The sequence below is a fragment of the Zootoca vivipara genome, chromosome 4 (genome assembly GCF_965207765.1).
Source record: "Zootoca vivipara chromosome 4, rZooViv2.hap1.1, whole genome shotgun sequence".
NCBI classification, from domain to species: Eukaryota; Metazoa; Chordata; class Lepidosauria; order Squamata; family Lacertidae; genus Zootoca; species Zootoca vivipara.
In genome coordinates, this window is record NC_142587.1 from 28,840,904 (window position 1) to 28,868,150 (window position 27,247).

The 27,247-nt window shown below is 44.1% G+C and overlaps 1 protein-coding gene across 1 annotated transcript; it reads right to left on the reverse strand.

The window, feature by feature from the left end:
* Positions 1 to 243: 243 nt before the first annotated feature.
* Positions 244 to 27,092, reverse strand: SLC9A2 (solute carrier family 9 member A2). Its single transcript, XM_035116120.3, has 12 exons — positions 26,341 to 27,092; positions 20,712 to 21,175; positions 16,489 to 16,739; positions 13,677 to 13,894; positions 12,551 to 12,753; positions 10,790 to 10,879; positions 9,356 to 9,426; positions 7,763 to 7,924; positions 6,662 to 6,764; positions 4,759 to 4,884; positions 4,346 to 4,436; positions 244 to 1,471 (listed from the first exon to the last, which is right to left on the reverse strand). The coding sequence occupies exons 1-12, from the start codon at positions 26,627 to 26,629 to the stop codon at positions 1,140 to 1,142; spliced, it is 2,400 nt and encodes a 799-aa protein (XP_034972011.2). The 5' UTR covers positions 26,630 to 27,092; the 3' UTR covers positions 244 to 1,139.
* Positions 27,093 to 27,247: the final 155 nt, after the last annotated feature.

A 27,247-nucleotide genomic window follows, 5' to 3' on the forward strand; every position in this document is an offset into this window, starting at 1 on the left:
ACCAGAGCAGCACATGGAAACGCCGTTTACCTTCCCACCGGAGCAGTACCTATTTATCTACTTGCACTTCGTGCTTTCAAACCACTAGGTTGGCAGGAGCAGGGACCGAGCAACGGGAGCTCACCCCGTCACGGGGATTTGAACCGCCGACCTGATCGGCAAGCCCTAGGCTCTGTGGTTTAACCCACAGGGCCACCCGTGTCATATCCCAATCCAATTTATGCTTCATTTCACACTTTGCCATTCTGTATATGTATCTTTTTCATTTATTAAGCAAATGTAACTCTGTATTTTCCATGAAATAAAACCCAGATCCATAAAACCTACTGACAGGATCGAATTCAATTTTGAAGTCAATAAATGAAACAGTTTTGGACTGAAAACAACGTATTGAGGTGACTATCCAATCATAAGCTCATTTACTTATTTGTTCAAACTTCGTAGGTTTAAGACAAAAATGGCAAAATGCTCCTGAAAAGTGCATATATATTTATAAATTAATATATTTCAAGTGATAAGTTTCAACAACTAAATCCAAAGAGTTATTGGAATTATCAAGTAGAGGGGCATTTCTGACAATGCAGAAGAGCAGCAAGCATGGCAATAGAAACGAGCTTTTCTATTTACATCTTCACATAGTACAGTAATAGAATTTCGGTTTCAGAAGCAACTTCCATATTACATGGGCAAAAGGCTGTACTGTGGCCTTAATCTCTTGCATTTGTTCAGTTTCACAGTTTGCAACACCTAATTTTGTTTCAGTGCATCAGGCACTCTTAGAATTGCTTTCTGAGGATGAATTCTTTTTAAAAGAAGTGCATTGTGCAATTTCTCAGTGCAACTTATAACTGCAAACCTGCCATTGGCAAACACGCAAAACACAATTTACATTCAAAAGTACAGTATCTAACTGATAAAACTTATCTTCATCACAGAAGTTTAAAAACAAAATATAAAACAAAATAGTTGCATTGTTTGGTTCTGCAGAAGGTGAAGAGTTCTTTTCTCCACGTAGTGAAAGAACATGATTTCTTTCCCTCCCATCCCCAACCAGTACCCATGACCCTTAAATGGCTTGATCTGTCCCTTTAAAGTACCTCCCTCTGCTGTTCATTGTTAATGGCTCCACTTAGCAGCTTTCAATATGGTTTATTTTCGGATTTATCACTAGGCCTTTTTGAAGCCTGTCGGATTAAACGAGGCGGTGGCAGTGGTTTGGCGGGTCCGTCATCTTCCGCTGACTCTTCCTCATTCAGTGCGCCAAATGCTGGTCTTGGCAAAAGTGGTTGCCTGAAGCCTCTGTTTCCCTGGGGGTGGCTTGCCGTCTCTCTGTTGCTCCTGTCCGTTTCGTTTTTCCATTCCACCCTACACTGCTGCTGTCGAAGCCTCTGGTCTCTCAGAATTTTCCCTGCTTGGGATTTCAAATTCAGCACTGTGCTTTGATCAGATTCAGAATCGCTGTCGTCCGTTACTGTAAATTAAAGTATACATTAATATATGCATCACAGGAAGGAGAAGAAATGGAGACAAACAAAATCTCAGCATGCCCAGTGCTTCACTACGCAAAGTACAATGATGTAACGATGGCCCTATTCGGGTGGTTTCTCTAACACCATTAACAATTATATGAATCAGGAGAGCAGTGTTATGCTTTCTGGTGCAATTGCGGTTCCACACCATGAGGTAGGGGGAAATCATACTTGCATAAAGCAAGTGCCCTCCTACACATGTCTGCTTCCCCATATGTAGATCGGGGGCAGCAACGAAGTGAGTTCTCCCTACCTCCCCCCCCCCCACATGTATTTAATCATGCCCAGGTGCTAATGCATTACTAGTTTCCTAAATCTGTGGTGCATTTCGTTACCTAAGGTCCAGCTTCCTGCCATCGCCAAACGCACTGGCTATTCCTTACACTCTCATTTTTTGCCAGTTTTTATTCGGAATTTAAGGTTTGCTGCTGCCAGGGGGGGGCATGTCTAATGAAAACCAAAGTTCACGCTGGCACTGCTAATACCAAGTCTTACCACATGAGGGCACAGTCAGTCTCAGTACAGAAAAATGATGGGAGAAGGATATTTTGCAGAGGATTTTTAACAGTGCTTATTCACTTTTAAGTAAGAGTTACATAATTTTTAAAGCTATCTGTAAGGAATTCTCTGCAGGAGAAGCAGTTGCAAGGTTACACCTGCAAACAGGAGATATTAAATTAAAGGCACAGAAGCCCTGAGGTGTATATTTGCCTGCCCACACTGGACAGGCTGGGTGCTGCAATTACATTGTGCAGAAAAAGAATTGCCACACTTCAGGTCTGAGAAAAAACACAGAAAACATTGGCTAGTGGTGATTGTATAGGGAAGTTTTAAATGTTTGATGTTTTACTGTGTTTGATGTTTTAATTTGTTGGAAGTCACCTAGAGTGGCTGGGGCAACCCAGTCAGATGGGTGGCATAAAAATAAATACATGATGGTGATAATGATGACGCTTGGGAAATCACAACAGGCAGATAAACAACAACACTGTCGTTATTTTCCTGTTCCAGAGAGAACATGACATCTGAGGACAGACTTTTGAGATGAAAAAAAAAAGCTGTTTTGCAAAGGCATGTAACTAACAAGCAAGGTCTTAAGCACGGGTCAGCAAACCTTTTCAGCAGGGGGCCGGTCCACTGTCCCTCAGACTTTGTGGGGGGCCGGACTATATTTTTATGGGGGGGGGAATGAACGAATTCCTATGCCCCAAAAATAACCTAAGGGACCCAGGCGGCGCTGTGGGTTAAACCACAGAGTCTAGGGCTTGCTGATCAGAAGGTCGGCGGTTCGAATCCCTGTGACGGGGTGAGCTCCCGTTGCTTGGTCCCAGCTCCTGCCAACCTAGCAGTTCGAAAGCACGTTAAGTGCAAGTAGATAAATAGGGACCGCTCCGGCGGGAAGGTAAACAGCGTTTCCATGTGCTGCTCTGGTTCGCCAGAAGCAGCTTTGTCATGCTGGCCACATGACCTGGAAGCTGTCTGCGGACAAACGCTGGCTCCCTCGGCCTTTAGAGCGAGATGAGCGCCGCAACCCCAGAGTTGGACATGACTGGACCTGATGGTCAGGGGCCCCTTTACCCTTACCTTTACCTTTAAAAATAACTCAGAGATGCATTTTAAATAAAAGCACACATTCTACTCATGTAAAAACACGCTGATTCCCAGAGCGTCTGAGGGCAGGATTGAGAAGGCGATTGGGCTGCATCCGGCCCCCGGGACTTACTTTGCCTACCCATGGTCTTAAGAGTCTAAGACATTAGACACAGTTGCAAGAATTTGGTGAAAATCTGGCTAAGTGTCCTAGTCACCACAGCAACCATTCAAAAGTTGTTGCCATTTGCTTGAAGCTGATGTTCACATAACAATTTATTTGTTTATTATTTTTCCTTCCCATGCGTGTGCTGAGTAAGATATGTTCCGTTTAAAGTAGAGGGTATGAAAGGAACAGGTGAATACACAACAGAGTGCTATTGGGAGCTCAACATTGTGGTGAATCTATGACTGAGATCCAAAGAATCACACAACTAGCTCCTCACACCCCGGGGCCTTAGGGCTTGTGGTTCTACAAGCAGGCACCTCCCTTACTGCTTTGGCAACAATGAAGCCGTTCCAAAGCAGTTCATGGGTGGAAATCTGCAGCTCAAAGGAGGAAAGCCAAGAATGGTACTGTACGTTCAACCCTTTGGGTGTGTCTAAAGTAGCTTTGGATCCTGGCCTAGGGCTATAAAGTCAGAGGCAGACAATAAGTTTTTCTTTTCCCCCTCCTTGAAAATTAAAGGTGCAGTGATAGAGCCACTCCATCCCGTGCTCCACTTTTGTCCCTGGCCAAACAAGTTTGGTAGGTTTTTGTGGAGATAAGATCTACAATATAAGGCCTAAGGGATGGGTATGTGCCACAGAGGCAAATATGGCTCCATCATACCTCTTTCCAGGACTGGGGCTTCAGCCAGATAATGTCCTTTCCTCCTAGGTGCACCACCCTGCTAGAGACTCCTTCCTTCCTCTCCCTTTTTCTCTAGATAGAATGCAGGCAGCAACAGTTGCTGCTCCTTGCCACTGTTGGTCACTCATCTGAGCAGGTAAGCTCATCCCAATGGCTAGCATGCTACCCCCTGAATAAATACAAACATACTATATACACAAAGCATACATGCAATTGCATGCACCAACACACACAAAATCACCAAGAGCGCCTCCTCGGCATATGCTGCAAGTGAAAGAAATGGACCTGCTTGTTTTCCAGGTAACCATTTCATTAAAACAAAACAAAACAAAAGCCAAATTCACTCTTCTTTTTTACTCAAAAACTGTATTACCTTTATAAGAAGACTGATTTCTTTTCCGTACTCTCTCAGGGAGTTTGGTGTTTTTAGGCAGCGACAAATAACGGGGCGGTTTGGCTGCCACCTGCAGAAAGAAACATGAAATGTGTTCTGTACAAGCAAAGTGAAATATACACATGATTAGTATTACGGCAACTTCTGATATGTTTTGTACCTGGGGACAAATGCAAGAGGATAAAATACATATTACACTGTGAGTTGTGATGGGGCCACTATTTTTTTCAACTCCCTTGTGCAGTTGGTAGAGCATGAGACTCTTAATCTCAGGGTTGTGGGTTTGAGCTCCACATTGGGCAATAGAGTCCTGCATTGCAGGGGGCTAGACTACACGGCTCCCGTGGTCCCTTCCAACTCTACAATTCTACGGTTCTGTGTTATACAAGTACCTGTCTTGACAAGCTGCTGCCCCTCTTCACGGTCTCCCTCAGGCTGTGTCGGCGACGAATCAAAATTTCTTTTGCCTGCTTTTCGCTTGCATCTTCAGCGAGACTGTATCTGTTGTATGATGGGGTCTGAAACAAGAATAAAAGCAATGGCCATATTAATGTCATGAGTGGTACAGGGCTGCAAACTGAAGCTACGGTATAATTCAGTGCTTTAAGAAATCTCACAAACAACACTCAAACTAGCATAATGTTTACAATCAATAACAGTATATGCAACCAAGGTGTGTAATTTAATGCTTGTTCAGCCTTTGGACCTTTGGTTGTTGTTTGGTTGTTATGCATACAAGAAATAAGAATTGTAAGCATTGCAAGTCGTGTTCATAACATTTATGCAACTGCAATATCCCTCTACCCCCATTCTGAGTGATTTCCCTCTTGCCCTAGAGCCCCATAGGACTCCCTGTTCAGGAGGATCCCCAATCCTCTGGAGAAGGCTTTCAGAGGTTGCAAGGATGGTAAGAAAGAGGAGGAGGAGGATAAGCTGAACAGGTTACTTTTCACTTGCACTAACCATTTGCTCGCCTTCAAAAATATAAATTCCCTGCTTTGATGGGATCTATGTCTATAAAGATTTTAAGGACAGATGCCATTATGGGCTTCGTACAAACAGAAATGTGAAGGGGATGGCCCATTTAGACATTTCTATATTATCACACAGGGAGCCGGGGGCGCTGTGGTCTAAACCACAGAGCCTAGGGCTTGCCGATCGGAAGGTCGGCAGTTCAAATCCCTGCAATGGGGTGAGCTCCTGTTGTTTGGTCCCAGCACCTGCCCACCTAGCAGTTCGAAAGCATGTCAAGTGCAAGTAGATATATAGATACGACTCCGGCGGGAAGGTAAACGGCATTTCCATGCACTGCTCTGGTTCGCCAGAAGCGGCTTAGTCATGCTGGCCACATGACCCAGAAGCTGTCTGTGGACAAACGCCGGCTCCCTCAGCCTATAGAGCAAGATGAGCACCGCAACCCCAGAGTCGTCTGCGACTGGACCTAATGGTCAGGGGTACCTTTACCTTTATTAGCACACTGTACAGTGGACCCTCTAGTTACGTACCACTCTGGATACATAACTTTCAGGTTATGAACGCAGCAAACCTAGAAGTGTATACTTCTGGGTTTCGCCCTGCGCGCATGCGCAGAAGTGCTCAATCGTGCCGTGCGCGTGCGCAGAAGCAGCACCTCTGCCTATAGCAGACTTTTCGGGGTGCAGATGGACCCCAGGAACAAATTTAATTTGTATCCAGGGGGGTCCACTGTAAAATGCAGGGGAATCCATTATGTGGAGTTCTATTTAATAATCAGAAACCCTGGGTGATCAAATTCCAGCTTAAACAATAGGATCGTGAACATTAACAGCCACAATAACCTTCAACATCCTATTTACATAGAGGTCGGCCACACAGGGTTCTCTTAATGACCAGTGGATAAGGAACTATTTTAAGCTACTGTGAAACTTACCTATGCACAGCACCTTAAATTAAGTGTGTGTTTGTGTGTAGCTCAGAATATTAAGAATTTATGCTCGTGCCTAGTGTTGAGTGGCACATCTTTGTGTTCTAGAAAACTGCCACAAACTCCTCTTCTTAAGACATTTTATAAAGCCTGGAGTACAACTTCTCATACTTCTTTTTCTATACCCTGTTTATTTATCAGCTTTCCCATACACTAATCCTAAATACATTTTCCCAGAGGCGAGTCCCACTAATGGAAATGGCTTCCAAGTAAGTTTGCTTAGGATGGTGTCCTGGCGATTTTATTAAGGGAGGAAAAAAGATTGCCAGCTGAGAAACTAGATACATTCACCAGGGGGGTGTTCCATTAATGCTGTACAGTATTCTACTTACTCTTTGTCGTATCTGATAGAGATTTTTTGTTAAAATGTATCTTATATCATCCATCTTGGCAGGATAGGAAGGCCTTATTTCTTCTTCTTCTTCTTTAAGTTCACTGTAAGAAGGTGAAACAAAATATAAAGGAAAATATGTAATAACTTGCAATACTATAAATAAGGCCACCAGGGCCGGCTCTATGGCCAGGCTGGGTGGCGCAGGGCGCCACGGTGCTGGCCCGCCGGGGGGGGGCACGCAGCTGCGCCCGCCCAACGTGCAGCAGCGCCTGCGGCAGCCGCACTACACACTGCGCCCGCCCGCCCGCCCAGCTGGGAAATGGGGTGGGGGGCACCGGAGGGATCTGTCGCACCAGGGCGCCAGAGGTGCTTAAGACGGCCGTCTTAAGGCCACAGCTACCTGGAAGTAATTGCCACTGAATTCAGCAGGGCCTACTTCTGAGTATACAGAATTTCACTGCTACTCACATTTCTCCATAAATGGGGTAGCGGGGTGGGGGTGGGGAATGCGTATCCTTACAATTTCTATAACAAAAGTCCTAGCTGGTCTAACTCGCCCGAGCAGGAAGAAGCAGAGCACGACACGGAGCAGTTTGCCAACGCCACCCAACAACCCGCTCCGTAGCACGCTCTGCTTCAGAGCGCGCCGGCCGAGCAGAGCAGCAGCGCCAACCTGGACGGACTGAGCATGTGCGGACATGTGCAGTCTGTCCTGGCTCATCCTGGCACACACACCCCCCCAGGGGGTGCAGCCCCGGGCAGCCAAGCGGCACCGTTCACCCCTGGATGTCAGTTTCCATTCCATATTACAGTAGCACATGTTGTTTGTGGAAGGGCTGTAATTTACTGGTAGAGTATCTGCTATGCTTGCATTAGGACTGTTTTTTCTTCTATTGCAAGCCATCTGGGTTTTTTAAATGTTTTGGACACAACATAATTCTTTGAAATAAATATACAGATTAGTTAATCCTAAACACAGAAAATACTGTTTAATTCACTTTTGGCTATGATTTGGCAACTGTAGAATGCACACTTCAAAATGCAACATAGTCAAGATCCAAACTAGCAATGATATTGCACCCTACTGCCCTCAACTTACCTTATAGAAGCCAGCGATGGTACTGTGCTTATCATTCCACACTCTGCCATCTCTATCGCATGCTTTATTTCAAGTTTCTTGTACAGGGAAACTATACTTGATTTAGGCTCACTTTCCCTAATCAGAAGCCTTCGCAAGTATTTCTTGTCAAACTTTATAAACCTGTGAGGAGCAGAAGCAATGCTGCAGATTAAATTCTAAAATGCTGCAGTGTCTTCTAAACACTGTTACGAGATCAACTTTCAGTTTTTGATATGGATTGCCTGCACAGGGAATGGCAGCTAAAATTCTGCTCACAGGCAGGACTAGGAGCGGCTTGAGCTATAACCAAAATGCAGGTGGGAGACATACTCTGAAATGCTTCCTAAGTGACACACACAGTCAGCACCCCGAGTTATGCCCACTGTTATAGTTTCCAGCTTAATCCTTTTGCTTCCTCTGCTCCTTTTTGGAACTGCCTGGAAAATTGGAAAATTCCCAGCTTAGAAGTAACCAAAGGGGATGGTGCCAGTTACTGTTAATTTTCACCTTCCGTTTTTTAGCCCAGGAAGGGACAAGACCTTTAACCAATACTGTAACCTCTTAATCTAAGTGTAGTACCCATCCTGATTTCAATGAGAAAGGAAAGGGGGGTTGTTAGTCTTTGTTAGTCTCTCTCTTTCTTATGCCTCCAGCTATTTTTCCTGGTGTTGAAGGGCCTCCATGCCATTTTCCTTCCATCGAACTCCAGCTTCACAGAACTAAAGGGTGGGTATCAAATACTCTGTCTCCTCGCAAGTCCTTCAGCTGTCAGACTTTTCATTCCCTTCTAGTCTCCTTTATAAGCCACCTTTTCTCAGGTATTAAGCCAACCCCTCCCCCTTTCACATTCCCAGGCAGCTTACTGCTTGGTCTTGTCTCCATGCCTCTGTCGTCCAGCCCACAAGCTTCTTCTAGCCTCAGCTACCTTACACACGGGAGACATTCTCTGACCAACTTTCCCACATCTTAACTTTCCGATGTACCTGTATGGATGCTGACTGAATGGGCAGCTTGAATCATTAGGGGTTAAGGCTACTGATACCGTGCTGTTCGAATCCTGCTTAACACCTTTTTAAAGAAATATGCTAATTCCTTATTATTCCAATAAGATGCTTGAATGATACTCAGTGGTATTCTTTGACTCCATGAAGTACCACTTTCAAGACACACTTGGGCCACAAAGTCAAAAGATTTTTTTTTAAAAAAAAAAGGAGTGTCAGGTTTGCATGGAAGAACAGCAGGTTTGGACACAAGTTATACCCTTCATAACAACACATTTGAACTAGAATGGTCCAATAGCTAAACTGAAGTCCCAGCAGATTACCTCATGAATATTAACAAACACTTGTATTTTGAATGTAGGATTTTTGTTTCATGTAGTTTGATAAGTGCAAATCCTTAAACTAATTAATTATCTTCAGGTTTGCTAAAATCATCTCATCCACAAAGCCACACAAAACAATGCTTTATAGAAATCATTGGCAGATTTCAGAATGTAATTATTAAACTGAGGAATCAAGCTGGGCTTCTCACTTTCTCCCCACTCCAGTAACGTTTCAGTACACTACTTACTTATCTCTCCAAAAGTTGTGACTCCAGTGTCCACACACATCTTCAATTCCAGCTTTCACGTGATCAAAGAACTAAAATGCGGAAAGAGACTCATTACTTGCTTTTGTAGGTGCACAGACTTAAGACACATGCAAACACTGGGGAAAATTTCAGCTAATATAAATACTGTTTATCTAAGCTTCTCTTGAAGTCATTCCACGTTTGTAACCTAATGACCCATTGGCTGAGAGTAAATGGCATTTCTTTCTTCTCTCTAAATCTATATTCGCACCGTACATTAAAAGCATATGGCTTACCCCAAAGAATTCTGGGAACTATAGTCTGTTAAAGGTGCTGAGAGGTATAAGCTACAGTTCCCAGGAGTCTTTTGAGGAAGTCATGTACTTTAAATGTATGGTGTGCATGCAACCATATCACCCTAGTTAACCCTTGGCCACTATCACACAGGGGAGCAGGTGGCGCTATGGTCTAAACCACTGAGCCTCTTGGGCTTGCCGGTTGAAAGGTCGGCAGTTCGAATCCGTGAGCTCCCATTGCTCTGTCCTAGCTCCTGCCAACCTTGCAGTTTGAAAGCACGCCAAAAAGTGCAAGTAGATAAATAGGTATTGCTGCAGCAGGAAGGTAAACAGCATTTCCGTGCGCTCTGGTTTCCACCAGGGTGTTCCATTGTGCCAGAAGCAGTTAAGTCATGCTGGCCACATGACCTAGGACAAACGCCGGCTCCCTCGGCCTGAAAGCGAGATGAGCGCCACAACCCCATAGTCGCCTTTGACTGGACTTAACCATCCAGGGGTCCTTTATATTTTACCATTACTATCGCACACTGCACCTAACCAGCCATTAGTTTCAAAGGGTGGCTCGTCTATGGTATGTATCAGAAGCCATAGTGTCTCGTCTATATATCAGAAGCCATACTTCTATTCTCCAGCATCCTGGTGGCTCCAGGGGAAAGAGGGAAGCAAAGTAAACAGCTTGCCCTGAGCCACATGTGCACAGCTGTGTCTATAGAGGGTAGATCAAACCCCTGCTTTCATTATGTGCTGAATTTAACTGATTTTCAATACTTACTTGGGAGTTAACAACCAGTGAGCTCAGTTGAAACGTACTTCCAAGCAAACAACGAAGAACTGAGCTATAAAGGTTAAACCGAATTTAATTGTTGTGTCTAACTAGAGTGTTTTAAAGTCACGATCTTAAGATTGTCAGTGGGGGGGGGGGAATGTGATACGAGACACTAGGCCAGAACTGCAGGCTGAAAAGGTGTTCACGAACTCAAAGACACACTGGTATGTGACACATGCAGTACCAAAATGAATTAATTCATGTAACAAGCACATGTTATAAATGGCACATTATTTCCCACCAAAGAAGAAACATTGAGCCACATTAAAACCACATTTCAGTACATGTTGTTCACCCCAAACTCCAACATACCCGACAATAAATTTCCTCGCTAACAGCTGGTTGCTTCTTATTTGCTCTTTTAACATCCAGAAATTCCACCAGTGGACGAATTGTTGTTCCCTGTTTTCAGGAAACACAAAAACATGCCTGAAAATCACAAAATTTCCTTTCCACTGTGTCACTCTCATATTCTGTCCAGCGTGCAGTTCGGTAAATGAATGTTCAGAAACAGTAGGAGAGTTGCATGTTGCCTCAGATAACAGCACAATAAAGTCCCCCAAAATGTACCTGGCTTTCTTTCTTTTTCTTATTTTCGAAACCAGACAGCACAGACTTTAAAGATCTACTGCTGATGCCTGAATCTAGATGCCCAAGAAATATAGGTTGTAGGTGATTGTGGAAAACTGTCCGTGGCCCTAGAAATCTGTTGTCTTTCACAGGAAACCATGCTGGACTAGGTGGAGAACCAGTCTGACCTGGGGCTGGATATACGTAAACACACACACCCCAAGAATCCTGGGAACTGTCTTTTGTTAAGGGTGCTGAGAATTATAGCTCTATGAGGAATAAACAACAGTGGCCAGGATTCTAATGGGAGGTACTTGAAATGTGTGGTGTATACACAGCTCTGGAATAAGCTAGCTTCCTAGATTTCTATCTGTGACACTAACAGGGCAAAAATCAAAGTATGTTCTCTGTGAGCCACTACATTTCTGGATAAAATGAGGCTGGTAGTCAACAAGCTGTAAAATGCATTGGGTCAAATTTATAAATGACTTCAGGCTGCCACCCCGGCTCGTTCCGATTCCTCCACACCTGGCCAACCCCTTCTTCCTTTACACTTCACCCACCTCCTCGCAGCTCAGCCAAACCTCCCCTCCCCGTCCTCTCTCAGGTTGCCCCACCTTTTGTGAGTGAAGCACCTCCCTTCTCCATTACACGTTGCTGCAGCCATGTTTAACAGAGGGAGACAGCCAATTTACAAAGCGGTTTGTCAAAAAGCTCTGTGAAGTTGTCGCCTTCATGAAACAGTTCACCTGAGTCACCTGCCAACCACACTGTGGCTTCACCTGACAGACTGCCACCACACTGGAGCTGGTGTGGCCTCCTACTGGCAGCCACATGGACTGCAGCATAATGAAAGCCTCACATTTTTATGTACCGGGTATATAGGAAGATATTACTGCCAAGTCACAAATTGCAATTTTTGTTTTTAAAACTGATTTTGCAATTTGCCTGTAAAGCTGGAGACAAGATGTGTTAACTAGTTCAGAATATGATTTACTAAGTTGTGTATACGTCCTTCTTGTGAGATATCTCTTCCAAATTAAAAAATATTCCTTACAGAATTAAAATATGATCATATAAGACATTAAGAGGACAAGAGGAGGAAATTACTCTTGGGAGTAAATTTGCTTAGTAGAAGTTTCAGGTGACATTTGTCCTGGGCTACTTGCAGACTGTCATTGCCAATACTATATTAGTCCCATGGCCAAAAATAAGTAGTAGGAACATTGACTGGACTCTTTGCAGGTTTGTGTGCAAATAACTATTTACAGCAGCGGAGCTTCATGCTCCGCCACCGGGGGCAGGGCACGGCGTGCGCAGGGGCAGGGTGCACATTTTGGGGGCGGGGCACGCCGCACGCAGGGGCGCGTGTTTTGGGGGTGGGGCGGGCAGCCGCGATGGCACCCCTGGGATTGTGCCGCCCAGGGGGCCCCCGCCCCCACCGCTCCCATCTTACTATGCCCCTGACTATTTAGTCCCAGCACAAAAGAGGAATATTCTTACCTGAATGAAGACTGTGAAGAATATCACCACAATAACAGCAGTAATGAAAAGCTTCTTTCTAGGGAAGTCGGCAGAAGGAAGCAAGAAAACAAGAGAGAAACATATGGCTCCCCGGAGGCCTCCATAGGCAATAATAAACTGGTCCTTAAATGTTATAGGAATTGTCCGGAATACATTAATGATTTGAGTCAATGCAAAAACTCCTAAGGAAAATATAGAAAGACAAGCATGGTTCAGAACCTTAAATTTAAGACAAATATAATAATGTTTCCAAAATAAATGTAAGAATGTTATCTTCCATTTTATGTCATATGAAAAAAGAGGTGCATAAGTTTTATATACATGTGACACTTTCCCAAGGGCTTCTGATGCACAAAAACCTGAATGTCCCTCCCTGCACTTCTCCCCCCACTTCCTACACAGCGCTCTCTCTCTCTCGCTCTCTCTCTCTCACACACACACACACACACAGAGAGAGAGAGAGAGAGAGAGAGAGAGAGAGACCGACAGACCGACAGACCGACAGACCGACAGACCGACAGACCGACTTTTCTGTAGTTGGTGGGGGATTGAACCAAGGACACTTTCTTAATGGAAGTATCATGATGACCGAAATCAAGAGGAAGAATTTTAAAAGGGTCCCCTACCAGGGCCAGCCCAAAACATTTCACTGCCTGAAATGAACAGCAACATTCCCACCACCGAAAGCAGATTGACGGGAGTCCAATTGATTTGGTCACACTGGAAGCAAAGCTTCAGGGGCGCTGCAACTGTAATGTAGAATGGAAGCTGAGAAGTGGAAGGAGGCCCTGGATTTTGGTGTTGCAGACTGGCTGCCGTTGAAATGTGAGACACCACACTACTCCCAAGCACAGAAGCCAACCAAATTGACTCAGCTTATAGACTAGGGGACTGATTTACTTTAGCACTCGAAATAACATTGAAGGATCATCTGGAAAGACCCACAGTCTTCCGTGTCCAGAACATGTCTTTCTTTCAAGCAGTTTTTGCTTTTTCTCTTGAGGGCAGCTTTCTTTTCTTTCTTTCTTGGTTCCATAAAAGGTAAGCATGTTTCAGGTGTACAGTATGTTGAAGTGCAATCTATACCGTTTTAAGTGTCTCTTACCTAGCGCACGCCAAATCAAACAAAACAGGAGGGTAAAGCAAACAAAGGCCCAGTTCCACTCATGGTTTTTTCCAACTGTGGACACTCCCATGAAAATAAAGATCAGGGTCTCGCTGACACTGCTCAGCATCTTCATGAAGTACTTTATTGTGGTGTAGGACTTTTGAGAAACATTCGCCTCCACGTATTTACTCATGGTCATAGCACAAGCTGTAATCCTGCAGAAGAAAGCAACTTTTAATTCAGCTTCCAAAATGCTTACATTAAAGTTTACACAGCCCAATGCGAAAAGCATAGGAAGGTTTTAAGGCAGTTCCTCAGATTAGCAAAATTCTGCTTGAGTTTTCATTTCAGCAATCCAGCTGCTGTTGAAGCATTAAATACACGGAGAGGTTCGAAAAGCAACTGACTGAAAGATGGAACCAACTTTAGCTAGAACAAGAAGGAAGACCTCTGAGAATTTAGGCTGCAATCCTATACACATGCTGGAGTACATCCAATTGAACTCGTTGGGGCTTACTTCCAACCAGACATTTGATAGGATCACACTGTCAGTTGATTGTGCAGGTCAGGGTTAGTAAATACAAGGGAACTGCATGGACTTCAATGGGACTGAGAGAGCTGTGTGCGTCACGGGACATTGTTTCACTGTTCCCGAACAGCAAGTCTCTTGCATAACTTCATATTACAAACTGATGTTTAAATGCAAGGAAGCTTAAAAACCTGTTCAGTGCCAGGGAGTCATGTTAAATTAACATGCACACATTGCTTCATTCCTAACCTTTTTTTAAAGGGAAGGTTTCGATTTACTTGCAGAAAACGAAGTGATCATTCTTTGAGGAAACTCTCCTTCCTTTGCTGTTCTGTAAGGACATTACATGCTGCCACAGTGCACCAGCTGACTGCTATAATTAAGTGTCTCTTTTTTAGTTACTCAGCGTTGGGGGATTCAGCGTGTCATGATTTCACTTTTCACAAGATGCCATTTCATGACAGAGGATGAACTTCAAACAGATATCTTGTGTGGGTGGACCTAGGGCCATGCTTCCTGTTTTAATTCTGAACTCTAAGGTATTTTCCATGATCTTGAACAGCCGCACCTATCAAATGTCTTCCATTGCCAACCAAGGCCAGATTCACACACGAATCAGCCATTTAAAACATCATGTACTGTAGAAGCAAACCTGTATGAAGCAAACCTCTATGGTTACATTTATATGCCACATTTTGGGGGTGCATACTTAAATCAGCCAGGTAACTTAAAAAAACATAAAGGGTGAGATACAAATAATGCTTTGAGTGAGTGGAAGGCACATTTGTTGGGGACAGGCGGCAAACAGGAAGTTTATATGGTTTTCAATTATTTCTGCTTCAGCTACAGTTGCACGCACCATAAACCTGCAGAGGACACATGAGTCTGCAAGCTCGATTGTGTGGCACGGCCGTGGGCCTATGCTCCACACACTCTGGTTCCCAACTCAAGTGTGAAGAGCGCAACAGACAGCACTGTGACTGCAGGTCTAGTAAACGGCATGGAGGTTGCTCCACTGGGGGAGGACAGTGATGTGAAGCAATTCACCAAGCAGTTCTGGGAGAATTCATCACATCACCACCCATTCATGTTTGCAGTTTTCAATGGAATGTTGAAAGTCAGCCATGCACACGAAAGCTCATACCAAAATAAAAACTTAGTTGGTCTTTAAGGTGCTACTGAAGGAATTTTTTTATTTTACTTCGATCCAGACCAACACGGCTACCTACCTGTAACCAGAAAGTCAGCCACATAGCCAATGGGCATCAGCAGAAGTTGCAGGGCAACTGGTCATGCACATGCCCCATATCCCAAGGATGTGTGGTATCTGACCGTGGTAATGCTAGCTAGTCATGGTATAACTGTGAACTGCAGGTATAATGGCTAGAATATATCATTATTACTCAAGATTTGCGCCAGATTCAGAGCATTTAATAATATCATATGTCCAAGAAGATGCCACTTCTCTCCTATTTTTTATTTTATTTCTCTACCCACTTATCAAACAAAGAGTCGGGCATACTTTATTCTATTGATTTCAGTTGGGTTAAGCACACTCAAAGCAATAATATTCACTTATCTAAAACCATCTTTACAGCAGGAAAGGGAAAGAAAAAAGTTTGATGATAATACAAACTGCATTTCATCATGGTTATACCAGTACTGCAAGTCACCTTGCACAAACAAGGCAGTTTCTGTCTGGTGACTGGAAAAATCTAGATCGCTGGATGCAGTCATCAAGTTTCGTTGACCTACTACTAAACTTTGCAAAAGTTTCAATGTGCTTCTAAATTTCACTTCACTAGAGTCACTTTACTAGAGATCAAAATGAAAAATAAATTAAATGGGAAATTTTTAACATGAGTAAATGGGGGAGGGGGGACGGGGACGGAATGTTCTTCTTGTTCCATACAGTGAGTGCATACAAAATGTTGTTTTCAAAAGCAAAAAAGGTTCGTGTGCTGACCAATTCTCATTGCTTTATCAGTAAACATTAGGCACTAGAAGTTCAGATACTGATCTGGATAGAAAGATGCTCAAACACACAGCTTTGAATTTGAACTTGGGCATGAGCCTACCCCCTCCAGTTGCAATCTTGACTAATGACAAGTTGTTAGTCAACCAACAGTGAAATTATATGCATGTCTATGCAGAATAAAGCTCTATCATTGTCTTCTTCCCATTGAGTCAGCATAGGACTATGGTCTTATAAGAGCAGAGGCTAATGTTTCTAATATATCCACAGTATTCTTAGTGCAGTATATTTTCATGGATACTTACGCCATAATGCTTGAGAGATGAAACATTTCAGCTGTTATGTATGCCAGGTAACTGTATAAGAAGACAAACAGGGGTTCAATCACTCGAATTTTATGGGTGTAACGTGTCGTAAAAGCTGCTACAAAGCCCATAACAATTCCAATCAAAACTCCGCCGATGCCAACTACAAAGAAATTAGCAATTCCAGCAAATATGCTAACAGCCGCAACTGTACGCATCTTGCAGAAAGACTTGAAGAGGTTGTACAGGACCTATGAAAGGGAGAAAAAAAGTTAACTTCTTTTAGAATCCTCACTATAGCTTTAGTTGGAAAATTTAAATTATGTAATATTGCTACTATGTAATTTTAAACAATAGTACAGTTTGATGTAACTGAAGACCATGATACTATTCCCAGTGAAAATGATCTGTCGCTCATCGCATTAGACAAGCAATTGCCCTGAAATAATGCAAAGTATGTTTGCGTTCTTTCCAGCCATATACAAGGTATTACACCAGACATCTCTGTTTACAGACTAGATTATCTTCATCTAGTCAGCACAGTGTAGCACAGTAGCTGCTTAAAAAACGTGCCTGACGATGCTGCTTCATATAGGAAAAATGTGCATACATCAGACTCTTATTCCATTCATTTTTTTATCTTGCCGGCCCAACCTAGTTTCAGAACTAGGACAAACTGTGGTTAGCGTTAACTGTAGTTTATCCCAACAGGATAATTAGCCATGGTTGAAGTTGGCTTGTTCAGACAAACCATAGTTAAAACTACCCACAATTTGTCCTCATTCAGACATGATGAACCACATGCAGTCAACTGAAAACAGAAGCTATCACTTCTGATCTCCCCCTCATGACCACACCAGAGGATAGAGGAATGCATGAGCCCAAGGACCATGCTACAGGTAGGGTAAGCTATGGCTCATTGCATGGAACAATGTCCACGTTGCTGCTTTAAAAAAAAAAAAAACAGTAATCACAGTACTGTGAATTGGGACACAGAAAAAGCAGAAAGCCTGGAAAGGATGCAACAGCAGGATGCATTCACCTGAACAGATTTAATTTGATAGACGCTTGCATAATTGAAAGACTGCCCACCACATTTCAGCCCCAGAACAGCATTCCTTTTGAAATATATTAGCATGCAATGTAAATTTACAATATAGAAGATAGGAATGGAACTCTCAGCAGTGCATTCCCATCTCACATTAAAGCAGCTAGCTCACTTCCTTGTTCCATTCCCCGGGCGTTCCTTGATGCTATCAAATGACATCCATTAAACCTAGGCATCAGTCCAGTTTATACTCAGCAGAATGAAGCAGCAAGGCTTTTCCTGGACAGTAGCACTTTAGTTCGCAGAAGGTAGACCTTGCATGTTTGAATACCTACACTTTAAAGGCAATTTTATCAGTCTTGTACTTTCCAAAACAATATGAGGACCAAAACACAGCCATCCTCAAAATTCACAGTTATCTAAATTTAGTTTAGCGGTAGTTCTCTATCCAATGTTTACAGAAATGCATGTATTAGGGGGAAATGTGTAAAAAAAATGAATATATTAGTGAAAATAGCACAAACGTGCATCATAATGAGAGAGGCAATCCCATCTCAAAAAGGATACAACAGAAAACATGGAGAAAAGGGCACCCACAATGATCAAGGGGATGGAGGAATTGCCTGAAGCATGGGTGGCGCATCACATTGTGCTGCCTGAGGTGAAACAGGAATGTACCACTGTGACCCATGCTGCCACACTGCCCTGCCGCCACCACAGCTTCCCTTGCTTGGGTTGCATGGTAGCACCTGTGGAGCAGTGGCAATGATGGCAGCTTCTGGCAGAGGCAGTGGGATGCCCAAGGAAGCGCCACCTCTTGGCCTTCTGCTACCTGAGGCAGCTGCCTCGCCCTGTCTCATGTGTGAGCCGGCCCTGGCCTGAAGCAAATGACATTTCAGGAGGGGGGGGAGAAAACTGGGGGTGGAGGATGACAGGCCGATAAGATTATGTCTGATTAATTTATGGAATTCATAACCATGAATTTATATGCATTCAGAAAGAGTTCAGATCAAATTAATCACTGGTAGGTTTGTCAGCAGCTATTGGTCATGATACTTAGATGGAATCTTCCAAATCCATAAGGAGCATGTTTCCAAACAGGCAAACATTGGGGAAGGGCAACTGCCTGGTTACTGTAGGAAACAGAAGGTTGGATTAGACAAATTTATGGTCTTATCTTGCACAGCTCATTTTATGCTCTTATGTCCCTGTAATAATACTAGCACATTTTATAAATATTCCGTAAATCTCCAGAGCTTGGCTGGTGAAATATGCTTTTCATATTATTAGATCAGATTCATTATATGGGGGAGAAGGGAACCAAGTTTTTTTTAGTCCTTTTCATTTATTTTATTTATTTTACTTTGAAGAAAGTACAGTCAAGAAGGACTCACATTAGCATGCTACATTGGTCTGAAACGTAGTAAGGCACCACAGGGTGTTGATTTTACAGAATGCCTGGACCAAACAGGTTTTATTGATCATCTCCAATACCGCCAATATTGCCATGGCCACAGCAATTTCACTCAGCAACATGAAGAAGGTGAGGTAATTTCGTGTTAAACATAGAAAAAAAGGATCGGCTTGGAGTGTATTTGTTGCTGGGGTGGGTAAACTTTTCACCAACACTGAAAAAGCCCCATAGGTGGGATTACCTCATGATGTCTTCCCCTGGGCCTTGACTGAAGCCTGGGCACCCAGGAAGGCCTCAGAGCGCAGACCACTGGTTAGAATAATAGAATTGTAGAATTGGAAGGGACCACGAGGGTCATCTAGTCCAACTCCCTGCAATGCAGGTTAGATCATTTGTAGAATGAAAAACACCCCTCGGCCATCTCAAATTTAAGACAATTGCATCAAACAAAAACCTGTACCTCACCACTGAGAACTTTGTCAAAGTTTTCTCTTCCCTTTGATTATTTTCAGATGCAATTTCTTATCTCACTTATTGGTAGAGAACGGTCTGGAAAACGTATGAGAAATTTCCAGAACAGCACCGCTTCAGACTGTTGAATCCAGCTGAATGCTGGAGCCTTCAATATCTTGGGAGACCAGTTGTAAGCACTTTAAGGGCAAAGTTACTCAGATTCACTCTGAAGTAGACTTCACTATCGGGGCAGTTCTAGGGGAGCGTCCAGTGCACTGTCTAGTTAAAACCATTTTGGAGCCGTTTCCATTACTGTGGTGTCAGGATGTGGACAAGATGCTTCACAACATTCAGTCTGCCACATGTGCTCTCAGTAGTTGTGTATCTTGGGTTGTAAGAGCTAGCTGGAAAGAGGTTGACCAAACTGGGCCTCAGAGGGCTAAGGTGGCCTGTGAGGGGGTGCGCTAGGGACTGGCTTGCTTTGTTTTGTTTTGTTTATAACAAGACTCCCACCCCAGGCCTCAGACAAGCTCTGCATGAGCCTGCCCTGAGGTATACGACAACTACCACCCATTCACACACATCCCCTTCTTATGTGTGCCTGTTCAGGTGTGTGAATGCATGCATTGTTTGTGGTGTGCATGCGCTTATATAGGTGCGAGTCATTACACTACCCATTGGCAATTAAAACAATTATCGCAGGAAGCGATCAGTGCAGCAATACTTTTCCTAAAGAAAACTGAGGTAAGTACAAAGTCTAGCAATGTTCCTGGTGTGATTATTCATTCATATGGAAATAGATAGCTTGGGGAATTGGTAGATGGATGAGGTCTATGATCGTTTAAAAAACCAATCCAGTTAATGATTAAACATTGCTCCCATGTGACGGCTACAAAGTGTGCTGCATAAAATAAACTGGCAATCTCAGTCCACCTACAAGCAGGTAGGCATATCCACAACGAGGTAGTGCAAACCGAATCATCTGTTTGTAAAAGCCATTCGATTAGCAGACCTACTCGTCCTATTACTCATTCAGTGCTCAAGACCTCTTCTGGACCCTTTCATGAAGACACTTGTGCTTCCTGATTAAAATGACCCAAAATGTTATAAAGTGCACAAATCACTTAAAAGATCCAATACTAAATCCATTAGCGTGTATCGCAGGCATTTTTCTGCTCTAATTGGTTTTCCCCTAAAACACAATAGAGCCCCAGCTTCTTCACTTTCACTCTGTTATATAGCTGAAAGAAATGTGGGAAGTCGGAAGAGTTTGAAACAATGGGAAAACACTTAAGCCAAGTGACTTACCACCGTTACAGCATCGTTCAACAGCGACTCCCCAAAAACTAGGATGTACAGCTGCTCGTTGACATGAATGTTTTCAAAAACCGCCAGCACTGCCACGGGATCCACGGCCGAAATCAAGCTGCCGAAAAGCAGGCTCTGCAGCAGAGTGATATCGCGCAGGCCGAATACTTCAATCTGGCAAATGGCAAAGAGGGAAATGCCGATGCCAAACGAGTTCCACAGAGTCCCTACAACCGCGTACCAGAAAATGGTGCCGAAGTTCTCAAAGAAGAGGCGCGTTGGCATGAAGTAGCCGGCATCGAGGACAATTGGGGGCAGAAGGTACAAGAAAAAAGCATCGCTGTTCATCACCGTTATAGACTTTTCTTGTACTCCAAACATAATCCCACCTAGAATCAATCCAACCAGGATAAGGAGGCAGCTCTCTGGCACTACATGGGGCAGCTTGTGGTATAGGTGGAAACCTTCAAAATGGAAGCACAGAGGGGAGGTTGGGAGAGAGAGAGAGATGGTTAACTTGTGCACAGAATGAAAGCCAGTGCCAGGCTGTCCTTAAATTATCTACTTATGCATCTATTGGTAACCCACCCCTCCCACGAATTTACACCTCCGTGGAGGGATGCTGAAGGCACCTAACAACATACAGGTGAGAGAAAAAAGCATTATACAATAAACCAAGAGCGAAAATCCAGATAACATGGTATGCAATGGGGCTTGGGTGTAGTCAGGGTTTTTGTTGTAGTCAAGGGGATGGAGCAGGACTTTTCTTAGGAGGGGCAGAACCAACATGATTGGTCAGTTAGTTAAGTATTTCTATTGTTTTACTTGATCGGGGGGGGGGGAGCTGCCCCCGTTGCTACGCCCATGCAGTGGAGTGATGTTCACCAGCAAAATTTAAGTGCCAAACCAAAACCATGACTGTCAAAAATGGAGAAAAATGGTCCTGTATCTGAAGGACACAAAGAAAGGGAACAGTCTGATCTTCCACAACAGTGAGTTCTGCAGACCCTCTCCCAGATCCCCACCACCAACCAATCCTCAGAAACACAGCAGACCCCCCCCCCCCAGCTTCTGTGAGTAGATGGACAGGATAATGTTGAAGGAAATGGTCCTTCAGATATCTCTGTCCCAAGCAACTGTAATGGATGTAAATGGATGTAAGATTGCACTGAACATTATCTATTTAAGAAAGCTTTATCACAATCTTCACAATTCCTGTCCCCTGGGCAAGGTAAAAATGATAGAAAACCAATAAAATACATGTTACAAGAGGAACAGATAAAACCGATATGAATCAAGTTAATATTCATAAAACCAGCAAATACTGAGGCCTTTAAATGTAGTGACTAGCTTGGTATTTGTCCAGTAACTTAGTTCCACCCCCCTTGTTTTAATACAAATGTGCTGAGGAACTAGGAGATGCAGGCTTTAATATTTTGCAAAATACAACATTGGCTAAGGTACAATATTTTGGGGACACTGTAGATTGAGCAGCAGTAGGGGATTATCTGTACCATAGCTATGAATGTGTCATGGCCTTAGTTCAATGTCAGATTCAGAAGAGGATAGTCAGCTAATATTCCTGTACCACCAACTGAGATACAGTCATACCTCGGGTTAAGTATGCTTCAAGTTGAGTACTTTCAATTTAAGTACTCCGCGGACCTGTCTGGAACGGATTAATCCACATTCCATTACTTTCAATGGGAAAGTTCGCTTCAGGTTAAGTACGGACTTCCAAAACCAATTAAGTACTTAACCTGAGGTATCACTGTAATGGACTAAGAACCTAATACTGAACCAGAGGCCAGAAGTGGACAGGTCAGGAGCCTGCAGAACTCTCACCTTCCATCCCATCACAATTCACCTGAACACTCATAACTCCCCTGTCCAACAGCATGTTGAGTGTGCCAGGTTGAAGGCTACATAGAGAAGGAGAAGCGTTCATCTTAAGGCCAGAAGGTTTCCTCTATAGGATTCACACACTTTAGGCAAAAGGATGAGAGTTTAGGAGGGGTAAACTGGATACAAGGACTCATAAGGCCCACTCGTTGCTTTTTATTGCTTGTGTCCTAACAAAGGAAGAAGTTGGTTCACAGGCAGTCATTGTTTCTTAGACTCTGAAGGACCTTGGTTAAATTTTCTAAAACATAATCCTATCCATGTCTGCATCCAGGTAAAACTCATTGTGTCAAATGGGGCTTGCTCCCAAGTCAATGTGCTCTTAGTCCTAAGAGCACTTTACTAGGGTGCTGGCCCCATTGAACCCAATGGGATTAAGTCCTGAGCAAACATGCTTAGGAGAATGTTGCCCAATGGTGAATCCCATTGCAGTATTTCTTGTATGGCTCATTTTCTTTTTCCATGTCGAAATGGTTCCCCCCCAGGCACCAAAGGTCACATTTCACATTTGACCCATACCTCTCCTTTTCTATATATAACCCATATAATTACACAGCTTGATGAACTGAAAACACAGCTACCCAATGGAAAAAGAAAATAAACCGCTCCCAAATAGCTTTATGGTTCTTGTTCACGGAAGGAGAATCAGCCATTGGCAGTTCACCACTGAATTCAACTAAAAGTCATAAGTTGCTATGTTCTGAAGTACATCCTACAATGACACTTAAGTGCCCTTGACTTTTGGCAAGCTCCTAAATTTCACAGCAGCCTTTCCTGGGTGACTAGGAAGAAAAGTTAAAAATGTAGCTTTCCTTGTCTTGTGAACTGCTTTTTACAACTCTTCTGCACTTTTATAGCTTACAATGATGAGTGAAATGCAGTACTTATAAAAATTCTTTGGAAGAGCAATTGAAACTGATCAGGTGCATGTATCGGGAAACTTTCAATGTCTGATGTTTTACAATCTTTTATGTGCTTTAAGCTGCCCAGAGTGGCTGGGGAAACCCAGCCAGATGAGCGGGGTATAAATAATGAAATAATAATAATAATAATAATAATAATAATAATAATAATAATAATAATTGGAATCTACATAGTGCTGCTCAAACTTTAATTCCACATACAGTATAATTACTTTCAAACCATAATCTTTTATATTTTTAAGCTATGTATGTTTTCAAGAAGAAGGGGATGACACAGGGCAAGATGGTTGAACAGTGTTCTCGAAGCTACGCACATGAGTTTGACCAAGCTGCGGGAGGCAGTGGAAGAAAAGAGTGCCTCTGATCCATGGGGTCACGAAGAGTCGGACACAACTAAACAACTAAACAACTACAACAAATGTTTTATCTGGGACATGGGTGGCACTATGGTCTAAACTACTGAGCCTTGGGCTTGCTGATCGGAAGGTTGGTGGTTCAAATCCCCGCGATGGGGTGAGCTCCCGTTGCTCGGTCCCAGCTCCTCCCAACCTAGCAGTTCGAAAGCACGTCAAAGTGCAAGTAGATAAATAGGTACTGCTCCATCGGGAAGGTAAACGGCGTTTCCATGCGCTGTTCTGGTTCCGCCAGAAGCGGCTTAGTCATGCTGGCCACATGACCCGGAAAAACTGTCTGCGGACAAATGCTGGCTCCCTTGGCCAGTAAAGCGAGATGAGCACCACAACCCCAGAGTCGTTCGCGACTGAACTTAACTGTCAGGGGTCCTTTACCTTTATGTTTTATCTGCATTTCTTTTATTTTCTGTGAGCCTCCTTGAGTCCTGGTTCTAAGTGAAATAAATAAAAAAGCAAGCCAGCATTTGAGAGCCATCCCACTCATTCTGCTGAGTGAGGTTCTGGATCTCTGCCCCCAAAATCCTATCCTGGTGAGGCCACTGTCACCGTCAATTCAATGAGATTACTCCCAAGTAAGTGCAACACCCTTTGTACTTTAAAACAGTTGTGGGATGGCATTCAAAATTATGCACTTTTAAATCTCATTTAAATTTCATTGGGAGAATTAAACACATTCTGAGCTTGGACAGTTACAGGTAGGTAGCCGTGTTGGTCTGCCGTAGTCGAAAAATCTTTTAAAAATTCATTCCAGCAGCACCTTAGAGACCAACTAACTTTGTCATTGGTATGAGCTTTCGTGTGCATGCACAACTAAGAGAATAATGCCGCCATGGGATTACACTGGAACTGGACTACTAAAGGGGCTATATCAAAACTGTTGAAATGCTGCAAGGATTTCTACTGATTATGGAATAAGGAATATTGCACATACATTCACTGCAAGATGGCATGCCCTTCCCTCTGCCACATGTGAAGAATCACATATTATATCACAAAGACGAAAAGATCCATCAGTATCAACAATGAAAGAATGGTTGTTGAAATTAAGATTTAGCTGAGATAGCAAAACTGACGTTTACTAAAGATTGGAAAACTCTCATAGACTTTTTGCGTGAAAAAGAAATAACAACATTTGGGTTTGAAGGCTGAAGATTTTTGTTTATAGAAAGTGGTTTTGTTAGGTGTTATAGTAGAGTCGAGGACGTGATTATTGTTTACATATAGTGGGCAGACGAAGAATGAGAAGTTCTTAAATCTCTGAATTTTATCTTTTCTATTTCCTCTTGAACGCTCTTTTCTATTTCTTCTTTCTTATCTTTCCTCTCTCTTTCATTGTGTTTTTATCTTACTTAGCTTAATGCTGGACGAAAAAAGATATTTGAGATTAAGTTTTGTATTTCTCTTTATAAACTCTGATGAAATTTATTTTAAAACAATATATATTTTACCTCCCTCTCCCTCCACCTTTCTCTTTCTTTCTCTCATTTTGTTTGAAGAAACACAAACAGAACCTGCCAGCAAAAATGCATAAAGGCTTCAGGTTACACACACCATCAAGTTATTATGCAAGAATCCTCCCAAGAGATGCTTATCTCTACTCTAGACCTTTGTCAGGTCAGGAAAGCAAAGAGATGCCTGTTACTTCACTGCTTCTTCAGTGACAGGCATCCACCTTGATTCCCTTATGCATAACAACTGCAGCGCAAAGACATCTTCACCACAAGAAGAAGCACTGGAGGAGGCAGCAAAGTTGAGCCAGCTCAGGATTTCCTTCTCCTGCTTCTTGTATTATTCCTGCTTCAATATTCCATTATTACATCCATCAAAACTTTTTAACACTGTTGAATTTATCTTAATGCTGCCAGCATTTTCAGCCCATATAAACCTTTCCAATCTAAAAGTATGTTCTTCTCGTTCTCTTATTCTACAGTATATGCTAAGTCTGCAAGTTGTGCATATTCTGCCAATTTAAGTTGCCATTCTTCTTTGGTTGGGACCTCACTAGTTTTCCATTTTTTTGGCTAAGGAAACATGGAATGCCACAGTAGTGGCATACATAAATAACCTTTTTTGACACCTGGGAATTTCAACCTGAATTCAGATTTCCTTGGAGGTTTCTAAGCAGAGAATGGGGTAGCCACCAGCTTTAGTGAAGCTTCCTGCATTGATGGGGTTGGACTGGATGACCCCCCCCCGGGACGCTTTCCAACTCTACAATTCTATTATTCTGTCTCCCCCACAGAACAGAGCTTGGGCTGAAAAAAGGGGGACTACTTGGAGATCAACCGCAAGCTGGATGGGGGCAACACGCCTGTTCCTCTTCCCCTCTTTAACCAAGCAAGAAAAACTCGAAATCGACCTGGTGGGGTGTCCCCTTCTCCCGCCACTTACCGATCTTAGCCAAAGAAGCCAGCAGGATCCACAGGGTGATCTCGAAGGGTACCCTCACGTGCAGGTAATCCAAGGTGAAGACGTGCAGCCTGGTCTCCTCGAAGGGGGTCCCGCTCGGCGGCGCAGGCGACGGGGTCTCCGCCCCGGGAGTGGGGCTGACGCCCAGCATCGCCGCCGGCTCGGGCGCTCCGCTTTCCGACAGGGCGGAGACGTCGCCTGGCAGCAGCAGAAGCCAAGCCAGCAGCGCCAGCGACGGGGCCAGCCAGCGGGGACCCCGAGAAGCGCCCATCCCGTGGAGCTGTCAGTGCCACCGCTTTCTCTCCCTCAGGCGCGGCTAGAAAATGGAGCGGAGGAGCGCGCGGCTGCCGGCTCGCCTCAGCTGCGCCATGACCGGCGCTGCGTGCCGTCGGGGGGTCCTGCCCTCGCCGCCTGCAGAGGGAGACAGGAGTCACGCGGCCGGGAGGCGGGCAGCTCGCGCGCACCTGCTGCTTGCTGGCCCCGCCCCTTTCTCGAGGGTCCGCCTCGCCCAACCCCTCTCGCCTGGCGAGGCGCTTTTCAGTGCCCGGCAGGGCGCGCGCGAGGCTGGTTGCTCCGGCGCAAGGAGAAAGCAGGGCCGGGCAGGGTCCAAGGAGAGACGCGGCCGGTGGTGGCTCCCAGCTTTGCCTCAGAGTGTTCCCCAGAGTGTTCCTCGCTCTTTCCCCTCCCTCAGCCGGGACAGGTGGTGCCGCGAGCAGACCCGCCTCGGGTTCATCGAAGGTCACCCGCCACCCACACAAGGCAGGCAGGGCTGCAAATAGACACGCGCCCGCCCAGCCGGTCGGAAACACACCGGCGACTGCTGCTGTTGCTTTCCCGGCGCGCGCCAAATCTCTGGGGCGAAGGAGGAATGGAGCGCCTGGCACGTCAC